Here is a 19668-nt window from a genome sequence, read left to right on the forward strand (position 1 = left end):
TTGCAGCCTCCTCCTTTGTTTACCCTTCACCTCCCTTCCCAGCCTCCCCCTTCCCCCCCACCCAATCATACCCCCCCCCCACACTGACATTGTAAAGCTGGTTTTGACATGACATTTTGTACTTCTCATTGTTGCAACAGGTCCACCTGAATCCTTAAACGACTTGTTTGTCCCCATCTCCTCCACATGTTATACTCACATCAAATATAGTGAAAGCGGGGGTTACACTGTGGGGGAGGGACATACAAAGCAACAAAGAAATAATCTTATAAATGCGTTAGAAACACATGCATGAAAGAAACGAAAACATTAAAATACATATTTAAGAGTTCGTTTTCCTAACATCACTTTATCTGACCTTTTCCGCTTGACTCATACCTATACTAGATATTGCAAATAAGGGAAACCATGGGACCTATGTTTCTTTGGGCCTGGCTTACTTCACTTAATATAATTTTTTCCAAGCCTTTCCATTTCCTAACAAATGGGGAAATGTCATTCTTTCTAATGGAGGCATAGAATTCCATTGTGTATATATACCACATTTTCTTTTTCTTTTTCTTTTTTTTTTTTGGGTCCGGTCGTGGGGCCTGAACTCTGGGCCTGGGCACTGTCCCTCAGCTCTTCAGCTCAAGGCTAGTGCTCTACCACTTGAGCCACAGCGCCACTTCCGGCTTTTTTCTTTTTGCTTACGTGGTGCTGAGGAATCGAACCCAGGGCCTTGAGCATGCAAGGCAAGCGCTCTACCACTGAGCCACCTTCCCAGCCCAATATACCACATTTTCTTGATCCATTCATCGACTGAGGGGCATCTGGGTTGGTTCCATATCTTAGCTAAAAAATATGGAACGCTTCACGAATTTGCGTGTCATCCTTGCGCAGGGGCCATGCTAATCTTCTCTGTATCGTTCCAATTTTTTAGTATATGTGTTGCCGAAGCGAACACTACTTTAACATTTTTATATTTGCTTATACTTTTAGTTAAAAAAATAAACACTAACTTTTGGTTTTGATTAGTACACAATTTAAAAACCCTTCAGATGATCTGTATTCATAAAACAAAAGTATGTAAAATCACTCTGGGCCTGATGGTAAACACCCATCTGTAATTTTGGCATTTAGGAGGGTGAGGCCAGATATGCACAAGTTCAAAGCCAGCCTGGGCCATATAATGAGGCTGTCTCAAAAGAGAAGAAAAGAAGTATGTAAAATTGTACAGCAACATAAAATTTTTGCCCAGAAAAACAGATCAATGTAATAGATATGTCACAATGTTTGAGTTATTTTGATTCCTTTTACTCATCAAAACATTGATGATTCATTAACACTGAACTCATGCTCACTCATAATTAAATTTTGTCACTTTTCATAGTTTGCCAACTTTTAGTCACATATTTTTCAGTTTTGTCATTGGGAAGTTTTATTTGCTGAGGTAAAATGAAGAGCATAGTTAACAGTTTCTTAGTTATTTTTTCATTTTCGTCAGTCCTGGAGCTTGAACTCAATTTCACTCAAGGCTAGCACTCTACCATTTTGAGCCACAGTGCCACTTCTGGTTTCCTGGTGGTTCATTGGAAATAAGAGTCCCACAGACGTTCCTGCCAGGGATTGCTTCGAACCTCGATCCTCATTCTCGGCCTCCTGGGTAGCTATCTGACCAGGACAAGGACAATCCAACAACAGGAGACAGGGCTGAAAAACTAGATTTAGGGGACCAGGGGACCCGAAGCCATTCGCCATACTCAGCCATTAAGTTGAGAGGAAGTCTTGCAAACTTTTCTGCCTATGCTGGTCTCAAACCAAGATCCCTCAGTCTCTGCTTCCCAAGTAGCTAGGATTACAGTCTAAAGCCACTGGACCTGGTCTTGGTTTCGTTTCCAATTTGACCATATTCATAGATGTGAAATGGTGGCATATATTTGGATCTGCTTTTGAAGCAGTCTTACAATGGGAGGTTACAGGTTTGGGGAATCATTGAGAGACTGTGGATATTCTTAGTAGAAATGTCCAAATATATAAATACAGATGGAATACTATATATGTTTCTGGGGTTCACAGACTCCCTAAAATTCTCCCATTGACCCCAAGGATCTATGCACCATAAGGCAGAAACTCCTGCTCTAAATTCCTCACAGCTTGCTGCCATTTGGATTCTGACAAACAGTGCTGAGACGGCCACCCTCCCACCTCTACTTCAGACCCTGTGGCTGCTGCTCTGTATCTTGTCCAGTAATTGTTGGCTTTCTACCTCAAGGGTTCAGCCACCTCAATTCAGGTTAACAAGCGGATGTAACTCCTTCTTGTGTCTCTTTCTTGAAGCCCAAGGCCCAACCACTGCGCGTGTAGGTGACTTGCTGGTCTCTGAATAGATTTCAATCTGAATAGATTGCAGATTCTCTGACTTCATTTGTGTAACTTTCCCACCTGATATTCTTTAGGTGTCTTTCAAAAAAATTTTGTCCTTTGAAATTCTATGTTACTCAAGGTTTCTTGATAGGAAAAAAACCCTCTTACCTTTCTTCACCCTGAAATACTCTTCCTTCATGACCTTTCAGAATGCTTGTTTGTGTATTCCTCCTTTCACTCTTCATTTCTTCCTTCTTCCATTCATTCAGTTGCTCAATTATTCAATCAGTTTTCTGAATGTGTATAGCACTGTGCGCTCCATGGGCATAGATGGCTTCTGCTCTGGACGGCAGCCACAGATTAGGCCAACGTGGTAGATCATGCTTGTAATCTCAGGAGGCAGAGAAAGGAAGATCAGTAGTTTATGCCTTGTCTGGGCAAAATCAGCACAAGACTCTTTCAAAAACAAAATCAAAACACAGGGTTGCAGGGTGTGGCTCAAGTGGGTAGAGTGCTTGCTTTACATGCGCAAGTCCCTGAAGTCAATCCCCAGTACTAGAGAAAAAGAAAGAAAAAGAAAAGCCACACATTCGTGGCATGTCTCAGTGGGAGCCTTGGCAAAGGCCCCGCAGAGTCTGGCTCTGCCAGTTCTGACTGGGTGGCCTGGCCTCCCTCTACTTGGTTTTATTTTCATTTTTTAATTTGTAAAATCAAGATAAGGACACATCCCCCCCCCAGGCGCCACATGATAATTAAGTGACTAAGTCTGGATGTGAGCAGAATGTATGGCAAGTAGCACAAACCCAGTAAATACCAGTGTGATCATGGCCGCTGAGAGAATATGGCCACTGAGAGTGGACTGTCTGGAAAGTGAGCATAGGAGCGAGCCTTTCCTCTACCCTGTGCTTGCAGTGCTTAGTGAAGAAGGGGAAGCGGGCTGGACACAGGCCTTTGGCAAGACTCCTCTCTCCAGCTGGTTTAGGAGCTTGTGGTGCAGCTGTTCACATCCATCCTGGTAGCCAATTTATGACCCCTTGTCCTGAAATGTGGCTTAGAGGCCATTGCTTGCACATGAGCTATGCTGTTCTCTCTCTCTCTCTCTCTCTCTCTCTCTCTCTCTCTCTCTCTCTCTCTCTCTCTCTCTCTCCCTCTCTCTCTCTCTCTTTCTGAAATCACTGCAGAGCTAAGTTCGCAAAAAGTTTATAAAACCTAAACAGGCTATTCTTTCGTTTGGGTTTTTTTTTTTTTGTCTTTTCTTTTTTGGTACTGGGGATCGAACCCAGGACGTTGCACTTGCTAGGCAAGCGCTTTGCCACTGAGCTACATCCCAGCCCATAAACAGGCTATTCTTAACACATCCCCACTCAGCAAGGCAGTGCACTCACAGCCCAGACTGAAGTCAGAGGACTGAGGCCCCATTGCCAGCTCATAGAAACAGAGGCTACTTGGTTTGCAAGTACGTAAGTGGTCTTGTGAGGCATTTTTTGGAAGTATTTTATTGTAGGGGAGAGTTTTGAAGCAGACCTGATTTCAGTTTATAGGGTGAACTTTGAGAAGGCAAGTTGTTTAAAATTCCAGGGACTCAGTTTATCATCAGCATTATGGGGCCAATACAGCTGCCCAGATTTAAATCAGACAATACCTATGAAAGTGACTGAAAATGCAGAGAAGAAAGGAGGGAGGGAAGAAGGGAAGAAAAAAAAGGAGAGAAGGAAGGAAGGAAGGAGGGAAAGAAGGAAGGAAGGAAGGAAGAAAGGAAGGAAGGAGGAAGGAAGGCCAAATATATTCTAAATAGCTAGATTTATGCTTGTTTAAAATCATACTTAAGGGCCAGTGTGCTTGGAGAGTATTTTGGTATAGCAATGGCTCTGTGAGTTTAAATCTGTGAACCTGCCTCATTAGACTACACACACACACACACACACACACACACACACACACACACACACACACACACACACACACAATCCACTTACTTTTGAACTTGGGATATTTACAGCTGTGACTTACATTATGACTCAAATAGCACATTAACCCATTAAGCACTTTCCCCTTTGGAAGAGCTGAGTTGCATTTCCAGTGCCTGACCATGAGCTACAGTGAAAGAAGTTGACTCACACAGACAGTTTATGAGTAGCAGACTGCAAATGTGGCAGAGTTCCACATTTCGCTTTTAGTGTAAATTGAAAGTTGTTGGTAGGAAAATAATGAAGCAATGTTCCATTCCAGAAAAACAAAAAAAGGAAACTTAATGGTATTTGTCGAGATGTTGACGAATGCGATTCAACATTAGTAAAAAGAATGAGTTTCAAGCTGGGCACAGGTAGCTCAAGCCTGTAATCCTAGCTACTCAGGAGGCTGACGGCTGGAGATTTTCCAATCCAAGCAAGAAAGTCCATGAGACTCTTTCTGCTAATTAACCAGCAAAAGAAGCAGAAGTGTGTGTCACGTCATAGAGTGACAGCCTTGAATGTAAAAACTAACAGCACAGTATCCAGGCCCTGAGTTCAAACCTCAGTACCAGCACAGCACACACACACACACACACACACACACACACACACACACACACACACACACATACACACACATGAAATTTCACAGAAAATGGGGACCCACACTAGGTTATTTTTCAACATATCCATTTTAGGTTCCTCCAGTAAAACCAAAAAGGTTGGCTGAATTCGAAAGGCATCATACCTGCTTCTCTGAGCCCCTGGAGGTATTGGCAGGGGTCCAGAAGGGATGATGAGGCCAGGGAAGGACAAGGTGAGGGCAGAATGAGATCAGGGCAGGTGCTTCTTCTCCACACTTTCCAGGTGACAGTAAGTCTCTGGCAGCAGCTGCTGCCCACACAGGATTCTGGGAGGACTTCCTGAGAGCATTCATTTTCCATTGTGCTTTGCTTCTTTCTTTCCACCTGTGTACATTTAATAGGTTCTTTTTAGTCTCACCTGAGAAGGAGTTGTTTTCTGTTGGAGGCCAAGAAAGATACATTTCCATTAAGTAAAGTCTCAGAAACATCTGGGCCATGGATTCTACAACAGACTCCCTCTAGATCTACCAGAAATGCATGTCATATTTGCCTCATGGTTCCCAGACATTTCTTCACCATGTCTTCTTTAAAATTTGTGTCAAAACCAGGCGCCGGTGGCTCATGCCTGTGATCCTAGCTACTCAGGAGGCTGAGATCTGAGGATTGCAGTTCAAAGCCAGTCCAGGCAGGAAAGTCCAATGAGACTCTTATCTGCAGTTAACCACCAGAAAGCTGGAAATGTGCTGTGGCTCAAGTGGTAGAGTGCTAGCCTTGAGCTGAGGGACAGCACCCAGGCTCAGAGTTCAAGCCCCATGACTGTATTTTTTTTTTTTTTTTTTGTCAATAGCCTGGAATATCCACACTTGGGAGGCTGAGGCAGGAAGATCACAATTTAAGGTCTGCCTGGGCTATATGGGCTAAAATAAATTAACAGGACACAAGGCTATGAGATCAGAGACAGTGGAAACGTGTGTGTGTGGGGGGGTACTGACTGTTTCTGTAGCACCTTTCCTTTTAACACTTCACAGATGCTGTTCCATTGTGCTCTCATTTCCATATGATATTCTTATCCTGTTCCTCTATGTTGAATGGACCTTGTTTCTTAGCTCTTTTTTTTTTCCTGGTTGGTCCTGGGGCTTGAACTCAGGGCCTGTGGTCTCTCTCTGAGCTTTGTACTCAAGGCTAGTGCTCTACCACTTTGAGACACAGCTCCACTTCTGATTTTCTCGTGGTTAATTGGCAATAAGAGTATCATAGGCTTTCCTTTCCAGGCTGGCTTTGAACCACAATCCTCAGATCTCAGCCTCCTTGGGTAGCTAGAATTACAGGCGCGAGCCGCCGGCCCCTGGCTTCTTTATAAGGTATTTTTATCACTGACTTCCACAAAGTTGATATTGCTAGATCTAATGTTCTGTTTTGTTTTTATATTTTTTAGATAAGATTAGGCAAGGAGGTTGTAGATGTGAGACCAAAAGCCTGATCTTTACATAGAAGAGGAAATGACTTACTAGGAGCTAAAATTTTTCTATTGTGGAAGGTCTTGTAAAGAGGTAGAAATAGAGCTGGGCATGCCACTTAGTTCTCTGGGTTCAACTCCAGAAGTGGGGCATGGGGAGTATACAGACGGAGACCATGAAAGGCCCTTGAAATGACTCCATCTGAGCCTGCCAACGCAAGCATAGGTGGGCCTCCAAACTCAATAAACCTAAGAGGTTCTCGTGTAACAAGATAAAGAGATGATCCTCAAATAAAAGGCTTCCTGACTCCTGTCTGGTCATGTAGCTCAGGGGTCAGGCATTTGCCCAGTATGCACAAGGCTCTGGGTTCCATCACCAGCATAGCAAAAGAAAAAGGCACAGTGGTGCAGGTGCATATTTCCAGCTCTTGAGAGGCTCAAGGACAACCTGTCTCAAAAACAAACAAAGTGGAATGAAAAGACAAACTGTAGAATGGGAGAAAACATCTGCAACCCAGATCTTCAATCTAGAATACATGAAGATACATAAAGTTAATAAAACTTCAACAGCAAACAGCCCTAGTGAGAAAGCAAGGATGTGGCTGAAGTGGTAGAGCACCCTGAGTTCAATGCCCAGCACTGAAAAAGTAATCACAAAACACCAGACAATGGACATGAACAAACCCTGGGGCAAGGAGGAGACAGCAATGCTGGATAATCTCAAGAGGAGTTGTCCCACATTTTTAGCCATTAAGGAAATACAAACTAAGCCACAATGAGCTGGCATTGCAGGCCTAAAATTAAAATAGTGTTGACACATACTGAGGTTCCATTTATGTGAAATTCTCAGAACGGACTAATCTATAAAGACACGAAGTACATGGGTGGTACTTGTCTGTGGGTGGAGTTGGGGAATGGCGGTTCATGAGCATGGGTTCCTTCTGGGAAGAAAAATATGTTTCTGAAATTACACACTACTGCGAGACCCTGGTTATACAACTCTGGGCCACACAGTAGAAGCTGTAGAATGGCTCCCCTTTTGCTCCCAAAATTGTGCTTTTATTTTATGAAGTGCTGGGAATCCGAATCCAGCACTGGGCTTCTCACATACAAAGCATCTGCTCTGCTAGTGAGCTACATCCCCACTGTTCAGAGCTGTCCTCTTTAAAAGGTATATAATTTATATATGAACAAACCATAAATAATTATGCTATTAAATGCTGGTCAGTATGCAGAGAAACTCTCTCTCACACATGACTTGTGGGAAAGTGACATGATTATGTACTCTGGAGAAATCATTCAGGGGGTGGGGGGGTGGTGGCAGGAGAGACCTTCTAGATCATGGCTCTCCCATGCATGGCTACTACAAGGCTCAAGATGGCTACTCTGGCTCCACTTGCCATGTCCACATTCCAACCCAGAGAAATGAAGTACAGCACATCTCGTCCTTTCATATCATTCCATAGAAATTCCACGGTCATTTTCATCGATATTGATTGGGCCAATCTAAATGCAAGCAAGGGAGGGATTAATCATTATTCCACAATGGGCTTGAGCCTCGTAGAAGCTGGGGTAGAGGTGTGTGTGTGGAGGGGGGTGTGCCTAAAGGAAGAAGAAAAGAATGGACAGTGGGGACAGCCATCTGTCCTTCACAGGTGCCCAGTTCTCCAAGGTCTAAAATGTGACTTTACCTCCCACCTGAACTGTTTCCCCAGCCACGTGCTACACCCACCTGCCTACACTCACTAATTCTCCTAAGTCACTTTCATGATTAATGAAATTACACTCCTGTCCCACAACCTCCCATGAGTCACTATTACTTGCCAATTAAGTCTGACCTCTTTTGCGAACATGATATTCAAGGCCTCCTTGCTGTCCTTGCTCCTCTCACTGTTGCTGGCCATTCCTGTGTACCAGGAGCTTTCCATTCTCCATAATGTTTCTCAGGACATCATATCGTATACATTCCACCAGAATGCTCTTCCCAAACGCCATCACCAACGTTTGCAGCCTATCTGTGCCATTTCTTTTACACACTTTAAAAAAAAAAAATCACATATTGAAAGTAATTTATCACTGCTTCGAATACTCAGCTTTGACATTGTCTTCTATTATTACAAATAAATTACAATTTTTTCCTATTTGTAAGTACAATTACATTGCATTTTACATAGTATTCACTAATCTTCATTTATCTCTATAGTCGGGGGAATGCACAGCCTCTGAATTTTTACCTAAAAGCTATATAATATGGATTTATTAAATGGAGTTGTTATGTAAGTCTTGAATTTACAGGAAGTAAACCTCAGGTCAACTCTCTTTGAATGAAGCATTTATTTAAACTGGATTAAATGCTTTATCCATAATTTAGCATTATTTATTACAGTTCTCAGTCTACATGCATGCAATGGGAATACATAGAATTGCTTTCAGTGATTTGTATAGTAATTCAGCATGAAATAGATTTGCATTAGAAAAGACAGTTTGTAAGCACTGACTATCTTCAGCCCTAACAGGGAAGTGACAGTTTTTCAATTTTTAGCAGAAGGGTTAAGCATTATCTCAGTCAAACACTTGCTGGGTTATTTAGTGTGTCACTCATGTTATTTAACTTTCTATTTTAACCTCTCAGACCTATATGGAAATAAGATTAAAAAAAGAAAAATGTAGTTTTGATTGCTGCTAATTTTCTTATTTTTGGGGGGCCCAGTTGTGGGGCCCTTACTCTGGGACTGGGCACTGTCCCTCAGCTCTTCAGCTCAAGGCTAGCGCTCTACCACTTGAGCCACAGCGCCACTTCCGGCTTTTTTCTTTTTGCTTATGTGGTGCTGAGGAATCGAACCCAGGGCGCCTCAGGCATGCAAGGCAAGCGTTCTACCACTGAGCCACCTTCCCAGCCCCGCTGCTAATTTTCTTAAGTCAGAAAGTTTCTATGTTGACTTGCCCATGTGTTAAAATGTGAGCATAGCCCCTTTTCACATTAATCTTTTGCCCATGAAGGCCAATTTCATTAGCTCTCTATTTCATTCAAACAGGAAAAATGTGACTATAGTGTTTGAAATAAACACTAAACTTGCAATTAAGATTGAGGAATTATCTGAAAATGACCCCCCCCCCTCATTGCTTCCTGAAAATTATGCATTAATCCTTTTGTAAATGTATGGTTCATGTCCCTTGAGTCATCTCTCTTCTGTGCTTTCTCTGATCACTTTTTGTGTCTATAATTCTTTTTACTGAGCTGATTGAAATTATTCCCTGCACCCTGCACTGACCCTGGTTGTGTGGGAAAAACTGCAACACCAATTAGAGCTCAAGAGCACACACAAGTCTAGATAAATCCTAAACAGAAAAGGGATGGGAAACCAGGCATGGTAGTGCTCACCTATAATCCGAGATCCTTGGAAGGCTGAAACACAGAATCAAAAGTTTGAGGCCAGCCTGGGCAGCATCAAAAGAACCTGACTCAAACAAACAATGAACAAACAAATAGATACCTTTGATGTAGTTCAGTGATAAATCCTTTGCCTTAGCATGCCTCGAGCACTGGGTTTAATCCTCCACTACAAACAAACAAACAAACAATAAGTGAACAAAAGGAAAGGAAATGTTTAGGGAAAGCAGTCAAGTGCCACCAAACGCTTCAAGCGACCGTGGTCCCATGTGATTATTATGGCTGGGAATTTCTGATTGCCCAGTGATGTCACAGCATGCTGTCATCATGCCCTGGATTTCTCACTTGTGTGGTGATAATGTTAGTGTAAACAAACCCATTGCACTGCCAGCCACGTTAAAGTACGACCCAACTGTGTGCAGCATAGAACAGTTGACAGTGGTGACCGATGACTGAGATTGTTACTGCTTTACGTATTTACTGTACAGCTTTCTCCTATCATCATTTGAGCGTGTACTTCTTACTGTAAACCTGTCAGCCCTGCTATGACCCCAGCAGCCTGGAATGGGTTTATTGCAACACCTGATGAATCACTTGCTCTTGATTTATCTCCTGTTGTATCCCTATCATGGTTCTAGGAATACTGGTAGACCGTGCCATGCAATTTCCATTTATGTGTGGAGCATGCACTCTCATTTAAGTTTCTGTAAGCTTCCTTTGTGGCCCTCACACAATGACAAAATTATTCTAACTCACAAGTATTTATTCACCGCTGATCTTGGCTACATCAGTGCTACTATGCATGGAGCATACAATTTCTGTATTTCACTCAACTACTCAAGAGACTGAAATCTAAGGTTGAGATTCAAAGTCAGCACAGATGGGAAAGTCCTGAGACTATGCATACAAATAAGAACTATGCCATTCGTAATGATCAGGATCAGGGAGGTATAAAGAGAGCGATGGAGCAAGTCTCATTAGACAAGATGAGAAAAGCCCTAGCGGAAGCAAGGACCACTACCAGATGGACATCTAGAGACATCACTCCAGGAAGGAGCAGCAGAAAAAGGCCAGGAGGAACACTGCTGGCCACTGTGTCTGGAACATGGGGAAGTCGGGACGCCACTTCTGCCTGGTCAGCTCTCCTTCACTCACCAGACTGACTCTACATTTAATGGAGGGCTGCAAGTCAATTTTTATGCCATTCTCATTTCCAAACAGTCTTTGCCACTGCAATGGTAAATGGTCAGAAGTCTGTTTACTTTCAGGCTCTCTTTGTTCTCTCTCTCTGCCAATCATGTCTAACTTTCCCTATCTCTCTCTGTTTTTTGTTTTTTTTTGGTTGGTCGTGGGGCTTGAACTCTGGGCCCGGGCACTGTCCATGCGCTCTTCAGCTCAAGTCAAGCACTCTACCGCTTGAGCCACAGCGCCACTTCCTCCTATCTCTCTCTCTTTTGTACAACATTTTGGCTTGTGCCCTGAAGAGTGCGACGCAGGCTGGGTTTAGATTCCCTCTAGATTCCCTCTCAAAGCCTAGCCATTCGAGGTTTGAAAATTGTCAGTTTCCATTTGTTCAGGTTTCCATCAATGGCTCAGGAGACTTCTCCAGACTTCATCCAAGAGACTTGCCTCCTCCAGACTTCATCGAAGGACTCAACAGCTGCCTGCTGCATTCTCCCAGAGTGGACCACATCTCAGCCTTTTACCCCTACTGTCGATGCCCCTTGCCAGCAGGAAGTAGCCAGAGAGAATCTTCGCCCTTTTTCATAATTATCAAAAGGCTGGAATGTAAGGTCCATTCCTGGATGGTGAATAGACCTCGCCCAGTACCTTCGTTACCTAGGCAACTGGGACACCTGGAAGAGGTCACATCTGCATCTGCTGAGGTCACATCTGAATCTGATGTGGCCACACCTTTCTCCCTACCTGGTCCCACCTCTTACCTGGTCCCACTTCCCTTTACCTGGACACACCTTCCCCCCCCTCCCCCCGCCCCTACCCTATATAAGGCCTAACTCAGGACCAGATGCTCTCTTTTGCCAACCGCGTGGAGTGCCAACCTTGCCTGGTCCCAGCAGGTCTACTGAATAAACCTACCCCTTACCTGAATACCACGTGCGTGGTGCTGTTCTTACTCGGCTACCTCTTTTTAAAAACCTAACACTCACATTCTCTCTTGCCTTTCACAGTCCTCTTCTGACTTCAAATGCTTCCTTTGCCTCCTAGGAAGGAGAGAATTCAAATAAACCCTGCAAAGTTTAGCTGGCCCTGCCACTCTACCTTCTGGTGGCTCCCTTTCCCTAAAACTCCAGGCATGAGGGAGCTCCTAGAACACTTGGAGCCTCGCCCCCCCTCCAGGGCCTTTGCTCTATGCCTGGAATGCTCTTCCAGAGTTCCTGGCATAGCTGGCTTGCTCTCACTAGCAGGACACCTGTAAACTCACCTTCTAGAGCGGCCTTCCTTCATGTCCCTCCCTCAGTAGGTCCCCAATCCCTTCCCCAGTATTCTTGATCAGAAGTGCAAATGGCCAAACTCCCTTTTTTATGCCTGAAACCTCTACATACTGCATTTAACAAGGACTTGCCTCTCTTAGGAAAATAGCGCATTGTGACCCTTTTAAAATGACTGTGGTTTATAATTTCTTTGCCCCTCCCCCATCCAGTGGTTTAAGGAAGTGGGGTTTGGGTAGGTGCAGGCACAGAGTCAGAGCACTTGGGATTGGAATAAAGAGGCTTGCAGTGGGTGTGGTGCCAAGGTAACCCCAGCACTTGTGAGGTTCAGCAGGTCACTGGTTCAGGGCCAGATTGGGTTATGCAGTAAGACTGTACCTACAAAACAACAACAGCCATCATTCCCCAACACACACACACACACACACACACACACATGCACGCATGCACGCACACCTGTACGCATGCATGCCTGCATGCATGCGCTGGAGCTGGGTATTGGTGGCTCATTCCTGTCACTCAAGCTACTCAAGAGACTGAAATCTAAGGTTGAGATTCAAAGTCAGCACAGATGGGAAAGTCCTGAGACTCTTATCTCCAATTAACCACCAAAAAGCTAAAAGTGAAAGTGTTGCACAAGCCATAGAGTGCCAGTCTTGAACAAAAAAAGCTAGACAACGACCAGGTCCTGAGTTCAAGCCCCAGTACCAGCATCCTCCAATCCCACCCACCCACGCCACTCCCCCCAAAAAACACACCAAAAAAAACCCTACAAAACCAGAAAGCAGACCTTCACCTTCGCCTTTATCTTAGCCTTTTCATTCTCTAGAACCTTGAGAAATAAACTTCTGTCGTGGTGTTTTGTGACAGAAGTCTCAGCAAGGACACTATGGCTCTCACAAAGAATCCTGCCACGAAAGGAAATTTCATATTATGGTGACAAATGGAATATGTCTACAATGTTTTCTGCATTCCTTTAGAGAAATTTGTTCTCATACAAAAAAAAAACTTTAAAAATTGCAGGAGCCTGCAACTTAATGTCTGATTTTAAAAACCAGAGTAAAATTGTCAATAAAATCTCAACTGTTTATGGAATAGATGCCTGTGACATTCACATGTGCTCTAGAGGGGTTATAAGACCGCTTCAAGCTATGCAACCCATACAATAAAGTTTGTGCCCAATTAAGGGTGAAGCCCTCCAAACACTGAGAGTTTTAGATCTGCTCAGATATATGAATCTCACAATGGCTAGGAAAAGAAAAGTAGATGATTATCTTTCACCACAGCAAATTTACTTTAGATTTGCTACATTCTTGGGCTGGGGATGTGGCTCAATGCTAGCATACATGCCTAGCAAGCTTGAAGCCATGAGTTCATATCCTAGTACCATAATTTCTTTAAAAAAATTATCTATGGTCCTTATTACCTAAATTCCACATCACCACTTAGTCTAATATACAATTCCAAAGTAAATTCTGTATGCTGATATGGCAATCATCACTTCATTACTTTTTTTTCCTCTTCTCCACTATCAAAATCTTAGTCACCTTTATAAAACAACTTAGCAAACCAAAGTTTTATCTTCAGCATCTCAATCACAAGTCCTTGGAGAAATTTTTCTCAAATACCCAGCTATTTGTTGGCCTTTTGTGGTGTTTTGGCGCCCTCTAATGTAAAATACTGTTCTAACACTTGTACATAGCAAAAGTCCCCTTAATATTTGTAGTAAGGGGAAAAAAGAGCCTAGTTTTTCACTGAAACACTTTATTTTTTTCCCCTGATTTCCAGAAACCCTAATGAAATTTGGGTATAATTTATGAAGCCACAGGACATTTGAAATTCACGGAGAATCACTGTGGTTCGAAACGCAATAAGGGTATTCATAAAAGTGCATTTGCTGTTTTTCATAATGCTCTAATATCCCTTCTACAATTTGCTCTGTGAATAGACACGAACATATACAGAACACCACTCGTGCAAGACTGTCCAGCACAGCACTGGAAACAACATAAATATCAATCAGCAAGGGTAGTTATTTAAAATATATTAGATGCACCCAACAGAGTGTCATGCAGTGGTAATAGAAATAACTTTTTTTTTGTTGGTCATGGGGCTTGAACTCTGAGTCTGGGCGCTGTCTCTCAGCTCTTCAGCTCAAGGGTCTACCACTTGAGCCACAGGCCACTTCCAGCTTTCTGTGGGCTAACTGGAGATGAGAGTCTCATGGACTTTCCTGCCTGGGGCTGGCTTTGAACCGCGATTCTCAGATCTCAGCCTCCTGAGAAGCTGGGATTACAGGCGTGAGCCACCGGCGCCCGGCTAGTCCCAGGGAAATTTCATTCCACTCAATAGATTTCAAAACTACAAAGTATTTGACGCCACGTATTAAGAAGTAGGTAGGGCAAGAAGAAGTGTCGTCATGCAGCTTGGCAATGTGCAGGGAAGCGTGAAGCCACTCATCCGGGTCTCGCAGGCTGTTATCTCTGCGTGCATGGCCCCCAGAAACCTTCACACCTATAAAACACAGGTACTAGAGTCCTTGTGGGGCTGGGACTGTGGCTCAGGGGTAGGGCGCTTGCCTAGCACGCTTGAGGCCCTGGGTTTGATTCCTTGGTGCTACGTAAACAGAAAAAAAATTAAATTAAAAAAAGAATTGTTTATTAAACAAAATATAAATACAAAATGTCATTTAAAAAGTAAAAAGTACATAAAACAAAGGTAGCAAAAACGTAATAAAAATAAAACTACCTGTTAACAGAGTTCAGTGTATTTCCTCACATGGCCAAACCGGGCCAGCCCCCCTCCCTTCCCCAGCACCCCCAGGAGGCGAGGGGGCGGGCACTGAAGGAGCTGAAGACCCCCGGATGGAGGAGTCGTGTGGGAGCGTACTGGTCACCAGGCAGGAGAGGGCTTTCTCATGCCACCCAAAGCGTAAGAGACCAAGCCGGGACCCGAACTCGAGGAGGCTCGCGTCGGGGTGAGCCACACCCAGTGTGGCCGTTGCCCCACGTTAGCGCTCAGTTACCCGGGGAGTTCGTTTTTCTTGGCTGCAAGCAGTGCTGACCTACTGGGTGGTCCCCACTCCCTCTCAACATCCACCCGCCCGGGGGTGACTCCAGCAGTCCCAGAGCGAGCCAAGTGCTGCTCTTCCTACCTCGGCCCGCGCGAACTCTCGAGACTACAAGTCCCAGCATGCAACACTCAAGCGACAAAAGGTCTGCCCAATCACTAAAAGGACCAACAGGCAACGCTCTCCAAAGAGGGCGGAGCCCCGTGCGAGGGCAGCACCGTTGCCGTGTCTCCTAGGCAACCCCAATGCCAAGGCAAAATGCACTTCCGCTTCCGCCTCTAAACCCTATGGCTGAGCGTCTACGCAGCTCCGTCGTCGTGGTGACGTCGTTCGTCCGCGACCGACCGAGCCCAGCGGTTCCGTGTGGCGGCGCGCGTCTCTCCGGCGGGAAACCTGAGGGTGGCTGCTCCACGCCGGTAGTTTCTGGTCTGAGAGGGAAAGGCAGGGCGGCGAGATGACCGACCGCTACACCATCCACAGCCAGCTGGAGCATCTGCAGTCCAAGTACATCGGCACGGGCCACGCCGACACCACCAAGTGGGAATGGCTGGTGAACCAGCACCGCGACTCCTACTGCTCCTACATGGGCCACTTCGACCTTCTCAACTACTTCGCCATCGCCGAGAACGAGAGCAAGGCCCGAGTCCGCTTCAACTTGATGGAGAAGATGCTGCAGCCCTGCGGGCCGCCGGCCGACAAGCCCGAGGAGAACTGAGGCCCGGCCTGGCCGTGGCCGCCGCCGCGCGCCTCTCCCCGCCTCCTCCCGCCGCCCGCCCCGCCCCGCCCCGCCCCGCCGCCCGCGGACCGGGTCTCCGGTGCCTACCTGCTCGTGGGGACTCCGGAGCTCGACGTCGAGAGAGTGTCGGCCTCAGCCCTAGCCGGCAAGACTTCGGGAAGACGGCACGGGAGTGGGGGGACTTGGAGGCTTTGCTTTGCGTTACTTGGTTATCGCTGTTTTATCCATAAAGTCTAGAAATTCTCCAATCCCTTGCTGTGAACTTGTTTGTTTTGGTGGGCGGATCTCCGGGATTGCTCTGGGGAACCAAGATTTCCCGAGAGTACCGGGAAGGAATGGAGGTGGGGAGGGGCTGTGTGACTCAGGCCCAGCGTCCTTTGTAAGGCCCTCACATCCACAGTGCACACTTGTGTATTATTCCTTACCCCGAGTCCTTCCTTCCCCACCTCTACAGCGTTTATTTTGGGACTATAGAGCCTTTTAAGTGTTGAGGTTTTCAGCTTCAAGCACCTTTTACTCCCAATTCAGGTCTGCTGTCATGGACCTCACCTCTCTCCTGAATTTGGCCATGTTTTCAAAGGTGACAAGCTGAGAAATGAGTTGTTCGTTCAATATGCAGCAAATGTTCTTAAGTAGCAGGCGTTTCCCTAGGCTTTTAAAGGCTTATACTAGTTAGGGGAAAGAGGGACCAAACAAATTGTCGATGTATAAGGTGTTGGGAGATAAGAGCAGCTGGTAGGACACAGTGGTGTTTGGATTATTAAACTGATGACACTTGAGCAAAGACTTAGGGAATTGAGAGAGATTCTTTCCCATGTAAGAGAAACGGCCAGTACACTGGTCTTAAAGCTGGGAGAGTGATTGGTTTCTGGGGGGTGAGGGAAAGGCAAAGAGGCAAATATGGCTGGAGAGAATGAGCAAGAGGAAGAACACAGACAAGAAGAGGAGGAGGAAGGAACAGAAGAGTCTTGTAGGTGAGGAAAGAACCGTTGGAAGATTTTTTTTTTTTGTCGTGGGGTTTGAACTCTGGGCCTGGGCACTGTCCCTCAGCTCTTCAGCTCAAGGCTAGCGCTCTACCACTGGAGCCACAGCGCCACTTGTGGCTTTTTCTGTTTATGTGGTGCTGAGGAATCGAACCCAGGGCCTCATGCATGTGAGGCAAGCACTCTACCACTGAGCCACCTTCCCAGCCCACTGGAAGATTTTTAAGCATATCAGTGACATGGTCTTTTAATGTATCCTTGGAAAGTGACTGTCAATTTGACCTTGGGACTCTTGTACTATAAAGTTATTGGTGACTAAATCATTTTATGAAGAAGGTTATAGTTACTGATAGCACAAATTACAACAAAAATTTTTTAAATAGTGACATAACTTAAAAAGTAATAAAACATTGCATAATAATACTTATATTGTCTAGCTAGTTGCCTGTGGATCATACCTGTCATCCTAGACAATCAGATGTTATATTGTGGCCTGAAGCCCACCGAAGCAGAAAAGTCCATAAGACTCCATCTCCAAAACAGCTAACAAAAAGCCAGGCTGGAGTTGTGGCCCAAGTGGTAGAGTACCAGCTGTGACCAAATAGGCCAAGTGAGTTCAAAGCCCAGTACCAGCAAAAAAAAAAAAAAAAAAAAAGGAATGGTAATGATTTCTCCAGCACATACTTAAGAATTTCAGTAGTGTGGATAGAACCCAGACACATGCTAATCGACAAGCCTTTATCACTTTAGCCAGGCCTCTAGAGAGCATGGCCTTTTTTTTTTGGTAGGACATGGGGCTTGAACTCAGCTTGGGCGGTGACCCTGAGCTCTTTAGCTCAAGCTCTACCACTTTGAGCCACAGCGCCACTTCCAGTTTTCTGGTGGTAAATTGGAGATGAGTCTCACGGACTTTCTTGCCTGGGGTGGCTTTGAACCGAGATCCTCAGATCTCAGCCTCCTGAGTAGCTAGGATTATAGGTGTGAGCCACCAGCACTCAGCAAGAATGGCTTTTTAAAATACAATTTTGCTCAGCAGCTGGCTTAAGAGATGACGTGATTTTCATGTTTGCATTCAAACTGTTGAGATATGAAGTTTTAGTTGAAAAATTGCAGTGTTTGGTTTTGTTTTTTTGGTGGTTCTGGGGATGAAACTCAAGATCTGTGTATGCTTGACAAGTGCTCCATTATGAGCCTCATCCTCAGTCCTCCAAATACACTTCATAAACTAGTATGGGAAAATATTTAATTTTTTTCACATAGTTGCACATATTCTCTGTCAATAGAAGGGTGGAAAATGTTTTTCTGGCCAAGAGCAACTTTGATATTTCTAACACCATTTGTAAGCCAAATAAAATGATCAGTAACAGGAAGCCTTCCTTGCACAGCTTTCAAGAACCCTGTGAAAAGCACGTGTCTCTCATGTACCCGGTCTTACATGGCTTGCCAGCCAAGACAGTTCCCACTCTTGTTATAAAAGTAATCCATGGGGCTGGGAAGGTGGCTCAGTGGTAGAGTGCTTGCCTCGCCTGCGTGAGGCCCTGGGTTCAATTCCTCAGCACCACATAAGCAGAAAAAGCCAGAAGTGGCACTGTGGCTCCAGTGGTAGAGCGCTAGCCTTGAGCTGAAGAGCTGAGGGACAGTGCCCAGGCCCAGAGTTCAAGTCCCACGACCGACCAAAAAAAAAAAAAAGTAATCCTTGGTAGGTCGTGTGTGTGAGTGCACACACGTGTCGGTGTTCAAGTTTCAACTTAGTCTTGGTGCTGTCCCTTAGCTTGAACTCAGTACCTGTGCTCTGTTCCTGAGCCTCTGTGCTCAGGGCTAGCGCTCTACCACTTGAGCCACAGTGTCACTTCCAGGTTTTTCTGAGTAGTTTATTGGAGATAAGAGTCTCAGGGACTTTGCTGCCCCGGTTTGCTTCAAACCATGATCTTCAGATCTCAGCCTCCTGAGTAGCTAGGATTACAGGCGTGAGCCACTGACGCCTGGCCATGTAGACAAGTTACTGAAACTAGATTAATGAACTTTGCATTAAAGTTTGTACATCTGTTGTCAACTTTGAATATATCTTTTACCCAGAATTGGCTTAGAACATTATGTATCAGGTTATTTGGAATGTATTAGTTCACAAGCCTTCCAAATATTAACACATGGGCATTTATTTAAAAATCACTTTTTTTTTCTACAAGTTTGAAGTGTTTGCATGGGTAGTTGTGTGTCATCTTTCTTGAAGTGATGGACCTGCTTGGTTTATTTTCAAGAATATATTAGGCTGGGGGTATAGCTTGTTGGTACAATACTTGCTTAACATATGCAAGGTCCTGGGTGTGATCCCCAACACTGGAAAAACAAGATAACAAAAACAAAAACCGACTGTGTGTCAAATGCCCAAGTCTGAGAAATAGGGCTGGATTGTGGTTCAGTGGTAAAGCCTGAAGTGCTTGTCTAGCTTGCTAGAAGCCCTGGGTTTAATCCCCAGCACTATGAAAATAAAGAAAAACAAAATACGTTTTCATTCTTTTTTTTTTTTTTTTTTTTTTTTTTTTTTTGTCGGTCGTGGGGCTTGAACTCTGGGCCTGGGCGCTGTCCCTCAGCTCTTCAGCTCAAGGTGAGCGCTCTACCACTTGAGCCACAGTGCCACTTCCAGCTTTTTCTGCTTACATGGTGCTGAGGAATTGAACCCAGGGCCTCCTGCATGCAAGG

The 19668-nt window shown here is 44.9% G+C and overlaps 1 protein-coding gene and 1 non-coding gene across 2 annotated transcripts; one reads left to right on the forward strand and one right to left on the reverse strand.

The window, feature by feature from the left end:
• Window positions 1-837: 837 nt before the first annotated feature.
• Window positions 838-946, reverse strand: LOC138819565 (U6 spliceosomal RNA). Its single transcript, XR_011369488.1, has one exon. It is a non-coding gene; the product is annotated as a U6 spliceosomal RNA (small nuclear RNA).
• Window positions 947-15579: 14633 nt separating this feature from the next.
• On the forward strand, window positions 15580-16233 carry Sf3b5 (splicing factor 3b subunit 5). The gene has a single exon (XM_070010936.1). It carries the CDS (start codon window positions 15704-15706, stop codon window positions 15962-15964), a length of 261 nt encoding a protein of 86 aa, XP_069867037.1. The 5' UTR covers window positions 15580-15703; the 3' UTR covers window positions 15965-16233.
• The last annotated feature ends 3435 nt before the right edge of the window (window positions 16234-19668 follow it).

Source organism: Dipodomys merriami, unplaced genomic scaffold, assembly GCF_024711535.1.
Source record: "Dipodomys merriami isolate MVZ:Mamm:240054 unplaced genomic scaffold, mDipMer1.0.p SCAF_8, whole genome shotgun sequence".
NCBI lineage: Eukaryota > Metazoa > Chordata > Mammalia > Rodentia > Heteromyidae > Dipodomys > Dipodomys merriami.